Here is a 7907-nt window from a genome sequence, read left to right on the forward strand (position 1 = left end):
GCATAACATGTACAATATATAGTAGCGTAAAATATGTTTCAAATGAAAAAGAATTAAATGAAAAACAGGAAATTAAAAGGAAAAATAAATCATAAAAACAAAAACCCCTAAACCTTCTAGTCCCGGTTGGTGTTACCAACCGGGACTAAAGGTCCTACCAGCCCCGGGCGCTGACTCCTGCCACGTGGACAACCATTAGTGTCGGTTCGTGCTGAACCGAAACTAAAGGGGGGGGGGGCTTTAGTCCCCACCCTTTACTGCCTGTTCCAGAACCGCACTAAAGGGGCCTAACGAACCGGGATTATATCCCTTTTCTCCACTAGTGCTTTGTCCGTCGGTATGTTACTTGCCCGAGATTCGATCGTCGGTATCTTTATACCTAGTTCAGTCTCGTTACCGGTAAGTCTCTTTACTCGTTCTGTAATACATTATCTTCTAACTACTACTTGGTCACTTTGCTTGCAAGCTTCTTGTGATGCTGTATTACCAAGAGGGCCCAGAGATACCTCTCCGTCATACGGAGTGACAAATCTCAATCTCAATTCACGCCAACTCAACAGACACCTTTGGAGATACCTGTAGAGCATCTTTATGATCACCCAGTTATATTTGTGACGTTTGATAGCACACAAGGTATTCCTTCGGTATCCGGGAGTTGCATGATCTCATAGTCGAAGGAATATGTATTTGACATTTAAAAAAGCAGTAGCAATAAACTGAACGATCATATGCTAATCTAAATGATGGGTCTTTTCCATCACATCATTCTCCTAATGATGTGATCCCGTAATGAAATGACAACTCATGTCTATGGTTAGGAAACCCTGACCATCTTTTGATCGACGTGCTAGTCTAGTAGAGGCATACTAGGGACTTGATATTTGCTTATGTATTCACACATGTATTTACGTTTCCAATCAATACAATTCTAGCATGAATACTAAAACTTCTATCATGATTAAGGAAATATAATAATAACCACTTTATTATTGCCTCTAGGGCATATTTTGAACATGGAGCGATCCCTTTCTGACGCCAGAGCACCACATCGAGCTCTTTGAGCAGATCCGGGCTATGCGCGAAGCCCGGACCGCCGCGGGGTTACCTCCGGATGAAGTGGATTCGGAGGAGGAGTTGAAGGAGGAGGTGAAGAAGGAGGAGAGGATGTGGGGGACGCTGGCGATGAGGATTTGCAGGCGGAGCAGCAGGCCATCCTTGATTCCCCCCGGTTGGAGTCGGTTGCGGAGGCCAAGCGGCATCGCCTGCAAGAAATGGAGGCACACGAGGCCGCGGAGGAGGCGGAGGTGCTCGCCTATATGGATGAAGTCGAGTAGGAGGAGAATGAGCCGGAGCCCTCCTACCCGTCCGTCCAACCGGCGCCGAGCACCTTCGTCATGGACATCTCCGACGACGAAGAGTAGCTAGGGTATTACGTATATTATTTTTTCATGTTTTGTACGGATCTAAGGGATGAAGTATGAGAGAGACGAAAACAAAATAGCTAATTTAAGACCTGACCGGTCATTGTCCATCGTGTCCGCGGCGGTTGAGAGACTGAATTTGCAAAGTCCTGTAGATGCTCTAAAATTGATAGACCCAGATACTGGACACATCTACGAAATTTCAGGGTAAGTAAGATTTGCGGCAAATCCGCCGTTCCTCCGCACCAGCAACACGAGTCCAGACTCCAGCCCAGTCAGTGGAGAGGTGGCGGCCGTCACCGAATGCCACCGTTCTCGTGAGTCAGGCACGCAAAAAAACCGCCGCCCACCTCGGTTGGAACCCCGAATTCTCTTGGAAAAGCTAATAATAAAAGGGGACGCGTCATATCCGACGCTACGCTCCACACGGCGCGCACTCTCTTCCCCGTCTCTGCTCCTTGCGCTGCGAGCTTCTCTGCTCTTCCGCCATCTCCTCCACTCCACGATCGAATGGGCTCAGCTTCAGGTAATCCTACAGAGCAAACCCGAGATGTATGCGTGATTCCTACACCCATCCAGTCCAATTGTGAGACTCTTTTACTTTGTAAGGCTGATGATCCATCGTTGCCGTGCACTTGCAGGTGATAGCAGGGAGCACCTGCTGGACGTGGGCGGCCTCGCCGCCGGCGGGCCGAAGATACGGGTGCGCGGGCTGAGGCGGCGGTCGGAGGCGAGCGGCGAGGAGATCCTGCGCGGGGTGGACCTGGACGTGCCTCGCGGGGTGGTGATGGGCGTCATCGGCCCCAGCGGCAGCGGCAAGTCCACGCTGCTCCGCGCGCTCAACCGCCTCTGGGAGCCCGCCCCCGGCGCCGTCACCCTCGACGGCGCAGACATCTGCGGCATGGACGTCCTCGCGCTCCGCCGCAAGGTCGGCATGCTCTTCCAGCTCCCCGCCATGTTCGACGGTATGTGCGTGCGTGCCTCCTTGCTACTGAACTTCTGTCGCAGGGTTGAAATGCTCAGATTGGCTCCCCCCAAAGGGTTGAAATTGCATAGTGCAGCCTTTGCTTGCTGTAAAATCAGCTGGTCCATGGCTGGATTGTGATAAAAGTGGGGAACATCCCTGTCAAGACCAGTAACCATTAATCAAGTTGAGCCAATCAACTAAAGGTAGTGGGCGTGACCATCGAGGAGAGGTTTCATTCTTTCAGGTTCTTTTGGACCTCATGAATCGTGATGAACTTTTTTCTATCGGTGCATGGAGACGCAAACTTTTGCGTTCTATCAGAAAACGAACGGTGATTAACCTAAGACCATACACCATAGGAATCCTACATCATCTGAAAACCTACTGATAACTTTGGAATTTCGATTAAACTATACCTTGACCATCGCCCAACAAATGTAGGGGCTGTCCAGTGTATTGGGCAGAGGATAATAGGGGTGGGCAAGCATGTTTTGTGCCAGCATTTTCTGAGAATCGATATTTAACTTATGATGATGGTGGTGCATTGCCGCAGTTCTTTATTTATATACTTTAGGGGGAGGTACAGGCTATTGCTAAGCTATCAGGAGTGCTTGATCCATTGACAAAGACTAGCCGAATCTTGTTTTGAAGATGCCACTTGAGCATTCACATTTACTTATAACATATCACATACTAGGATGAAAGCAGAACCGCGAAGTATGGTTCTTCGTTTAGAATAAAGCATAACTTTATGATGGGAGATATCTGATGCCTAGATGTAAAATATGATTGTTGTCCCTTATGACCTTCATCAGGTACATTGCCATGCATGCAAATGAACAATTATCTTAGTGAATTATGTTATCTATACTTTTAGTTTTTTGAAATCGTTTCAAAAGTTATGTTATCAAGATGCAAGGGCAATGCAGAAAGACCACCTTTTTTCAGGTGTCAGACAGACCACCTTGATTGAAAGTAACATGTGCATAACGAAATTCTGCTTCATAAATTACTCAACCAGGCAGGTATAAAATACCCTGAATACGTTTTCCATGACTTCATACTAGGTGCGGAGAGCATTGACTTTATGAACTCTACACGCCTTGTCCATGTCCAACTGGATCGACATTTTACTACGCAATTGCACTCCTTTGGTACCGTCATTTGAACATTACGTGCACAATGTCAACTGCCAATGTGGCGGCCAGTAACGGTGTGCTATACTTGTTCCAAGCTTCAAAGAAAAGATAAATATGTAACACTTGGTAGTATAATATCTCTGTCCGACTAATAAAAATTCTAAAACACGTATTAGACTGATTTAAAGCTGTCTTTGAGCTAAATGCTGCGACAGTTTTGCAGGTATTGAGTTAAGCACCAAGAAAGCTTATTTATAAAGCGACACTGGTACATTTTTTTCTTCAAAAAGGAATTGACACTGATACGCACTGCTACATAATTTCTTTGGTATTACTTCCTCCGTTCCTAAATATAAGTTTTTCCAATAGAGACTACATACGGATGTATATGGACATATTTTAGTGTAGATTTACTCATTTTGCTCCATTTGTAGTCCCTTTTGAAATCTCTAAACAGACTTATATTTAGTAACGGAACAAAGATGCAAAAATAGGCAATGCATATATAGAAGAGAACAGAAGTTTCGGATTTTTAGCTGATGACTGACATATATGCATAGAAAAGGAGACCTCTGGAATCTGAACGATTATGTTTTCCCGTGTGCTGCTCCAGGGAGCGTAGCAGACAACGTGCGGTACGGGCCACAGCTGCGCGGCAAGAAGCTCAGCGAGGCGGAGGTGAAGAGCCTGCTGAGCCTGTCCGACCTCGACCCGGCCCTGTCCTCCCGGCCGGCGTCGGAGCTGTCCGTGGGGCAGGCGCAACGCGTAGCCCTGGCCCGCACCCTCGCCAACGACCCGGAGGTGCTGCTGCTGGACGAGCCGACGAGCGCGCTGGACCCGATCTCGACGCAGAACATCGAGGAGGCCATCGTGCGGCTGAAGACGGCGAGAGGGCTCACCACGGTGATCGTCTCGCACAGCGTGAAGCAGATCCAGCGGATCGCCGACCTGGTCTGCCTCGTCGTCGACGGCGAGGTCGTGGAGGTGCTCGCGCCGTCCGACCTCTCCGAGGCCAAGCACCCCATGGCCCGGCGCTTCCTGGAGCTCAGCAGCTGAATGTTTTGTTTCGCTGCCGAGAACGTCATTGTCCAGTTTCGACCGACCTCTGCTTAATTCGGACACGCCGCTGTAATCTTGCTTCATTCCGTCATGCCGCTGTAATCTTGCTACGACGGGCGAACGCTGTGCGCGATTTGATGGGAGACGAGTTGTTGTACGTGCGTAAATGTACTTCTCGTATGGACTAGCAGACAGGAGTGCGTGTGCAGACAAAGACTCGTGCAATAATCTTTATTAATGCCGTTGCAGAATTCTGAACTTCTGTAATCCACGCAGGGTTTTGAATATGGGAGTTCCGCCGAAGGGTGCGCGAGCAACGACTTGAGGCGCGTTTGGTTCACATATCTGTTTTGGGTCTGGTTGGTCAAACGCAGGCTAAAAACCAACATATGCATGTAGTTTGATTGCCTGCATTATGCTTCATGCATAAGGGAATCAATTAGTCAGCATGGTGTTTGATTGCCAACATCGCTGTTATTAAACAAACACCATGTTGTTTGTTTGCAAACGGCTAAAGATGTGACCATCACTTCTCATTAGTGGTGACCTTACCACATACACCTATCATTGTCTTGTCCTAACTAGGAATAAATGACAGTTTATTCTAACTACTAGCAAATGACAGTGCAAATTATTAAGAGCCAACATGGATGAATAGAAAAAGTTCAGTGATGCTAACTAGGTGCAAGTTCATCCTCATCCTCTTCCTTTGCTGCTGATGTGTTGCTTCCTACTCCTCCTTCTGCTGCCTCTTTCTTCTTCTTCCTCTCGTTCTTCTGCTTCAGATCATTGTCTGACCTCTATTATCGCACATTGCCTGAGCCCATTTCAACCTTTTGTTCTTTCACGCTTCGTTGTCTAATGCCTCCACACCATGGCCGGAGTTGGCCACCTCATCAGGAGTCACATCTTCCTCCCCCGGCACAAATTCATCAACTCCCCATTGCAGGATCCAGTTGTGAATGAGCAACATGCAAGAACGAGCTTCAGCTGGGTAGGGTAAGGGTGGAATGATTTCTGATCCAGGATCTTAAACCTGTTCTTCGAAGCTCCAAAGGCCCTCTCAACAGTCACTATAAGGCTAGAGTATCTGAGATTGAACAGTTCTTGAGGAGTCTTAGGATATAGTTCCTACCGGCAAACTCGTTCAGATGGTATCTAGTTTTCTTGAAGGGTGGAAGAACACCTGGCCAACATGCATAGTCATCATCTCCAAGGTAGAACTTGCCATCGGGGATGTTGATGCCATCATGACGACTCGTGCTGTCATTGAGAATGTTAGCATCGTATACTGATCCTTCCCAGCCAGCCAACACATATGTGAACTTCAGATCAAAGTCAACATCATCTTGCACATTCTGGCTTGTGTAGTGCTTCCTCCCTCTGTATGCTGCAGCTTGTGACCTCGGCACTCTGGTAGTGACATGAGTACCATCTATTGCTCCAATGCAATCCTGGAATGGCATTACAATATGTTGTTAGTCTACTATAGAACAATAACAACATATGAAGGCATGAACTACATACTATAAGTGCTCACCTTGAAGTATGGAACCATCTTGGACTAGTGCGAATCTTGGTAGGAGTCCGACCGGTTGGTGACCTGATCATCTCTCCACTGAGATCCCCAACAACATACAACACTTGCTTGAAGTACCAGAAGATGGTCTCCATTGATGTCCTAAAGGTGTTGTGTACAACCCTGAACCTCTGGTTATGACCAACAACATGGATTCCAGAATGTTGTGGATGCTATCTTGTAGCAGCCCACAGCTCCTAAACGTCTGCACAAGCCTCGCGAAAGGTGCTCTTTTTATTCGAAAAATCCACAGAGCCTCTGCATTGTTGCGGTTGTAAGTGAAGTTCAGATTCGCTATCCTCTCTTGATCCTGGATTAACATCGGACCATATCGGATGCAAGGTTTCTCATTCAGGCAAACATCTTTCATATGGACCAACATGATCCAGGCCTGAACCACAGCTATCAGCAATGCTGGCTGAATTAGAAGCTTCGTCCGTTCATCCGCAACCTAAGCGACGTCCATGATGCGGTCAGCGATGGCGCTATCGACCCTAAACAATCCTATCGAACGACCTAACACATAACAGAGGAGGGGGAGGGGGCAGCTTACCAGCTTCGAGGTCGGGGGAGACATGACGGAGAGAGGATGGCTAGACGGGGTCGAAGAAGAAAGGGAGAAGCAGCTGCCGCTGCCAGGGAGTGTTCCTGCTGCCTCTGCCAGGGAGTGTTCCTGCTGCCTCTTGCCGTTGTAGGGGAGTATCGCAGCCGCAGATCTGAGTCGCCACCGCCGCCGGTGCCAACAACTGAGGAGGGCTTGTCCTACAATTGGAGGTGAGCGAGTAGATGAGGTGGTGAGGGGATATTTGGCGCCATCTGCCTCACCCGATTTTCCCCTCCCGCCATCTCTGTCCGCATCCCCCTGCACCGCGCCCTACGCTCCGTCTTCGTTTCCCTCCTCACTCATCCTAGCTCACCGGAAATGGTCGATTGGAGCGTTCCCAATGAGCCTGGCTCTGGGTGCACTACATGAATCAGCTTATTTGCCGTCTGCCATGGCAGACAGCAAAGCCACCAAAAGCGGACGGCAAAGCCCTTTGCTATACGCACCAACGGCAAACATGCCTGACAAAGGAAGCGACGGTAAACAACTTCTTTGTCGTCTGCTTTCTCACTGTGGATGGCAAAGGGTCGTTGCTGTCGGTGGCTGACGCCAAAGGGCGTGGATGGCAACGAGTAGACGTTAGCCCCGTTAAGTGGCTAATGGGATGCTTTGCCGTCTGTCGGCCGACGGCAAAGAACTGGGTCGTCAGCACACACGTCAGCTTTCGGACGTCAGCAGACACGTCGTGCGGCCCGCATGACCGTCAAGGCGGTGGTTCTTGAGGCGTCCGCCATCCGTACATCTCCTGATGCGCCATTAAGGCCGTCATTACTCCGGTGGGTCACCGCCCACCTATCCTGCCGCCCGTCCGTCTATATAGGCCCCCTTCGGCCTTCCTCCTCCACACCGACGCCCTTCACTCCACTCCCCGGCGACCTTCCATCTCTTGCCACCCTCCTCCACCCCGATGCCCTTCCCTCTCTTGGCGGCGACCATGGCGTCCGGCGGCAGCGGTGGTCCTTCGAGGGGCGGCTCGTGGCCGTCGAGCCTCGGGACACCGCAGACCGATGAGCTCATCGCCGTCGGGCTGCTGTCTGCCGTGCGAGTTCCATGTCACCGCCGACGGCTACCTGACGAGGGGCCCGGCGCGACGCCGGACGAGCTCCGCCGCCACCGCAGCATTGGTTCGAACATCGCC

General features: G+C 49.7%; 1 protein-coding gene across 1 annotated transcript; it reads left to right on the top strand.

Annotated features, from left to right (window-relative positions):
• Window positions 1-1857: 1857 nt before the first annotated feature.
• LOC119342114 (protein STAR1) lies at window positions 1858-4892 on the top strand. The gene is made up of 3 exons (XM_037613953.1): window positions 1858-1947; window positions 2063-2386; window positions 4141-4892. The coding sequence occupies exons 1-3, from the start codon at window positions 1932-1934 to the stop codon at window positions 4581-4583; spliced, it is 783 nt and encodes a 260-aa protein (XP_037469850.1). The 5' UTR covers window positions 1858-1931; the 3' UTR covers window positions 4584-4892.
• Window positions 4893-7907: the final 3015 nt, after the last annotated feature.

This window comes from Triticum dicoccoides, chromosome 7B, assembly GCF_002162155.2.
Source record: "Triticum dicoccoides isolate Atlit2015 ecotype Zavitan chromosome 7B, WEW_v2.0, whole genome shotgun sequence".
Lineage (NCBI taxonomy): Eukaryota > Viridiplantae > Streptophyta > Magnoliopsida > Poales > Poaceae > Triticum > Triticum dicoccoides.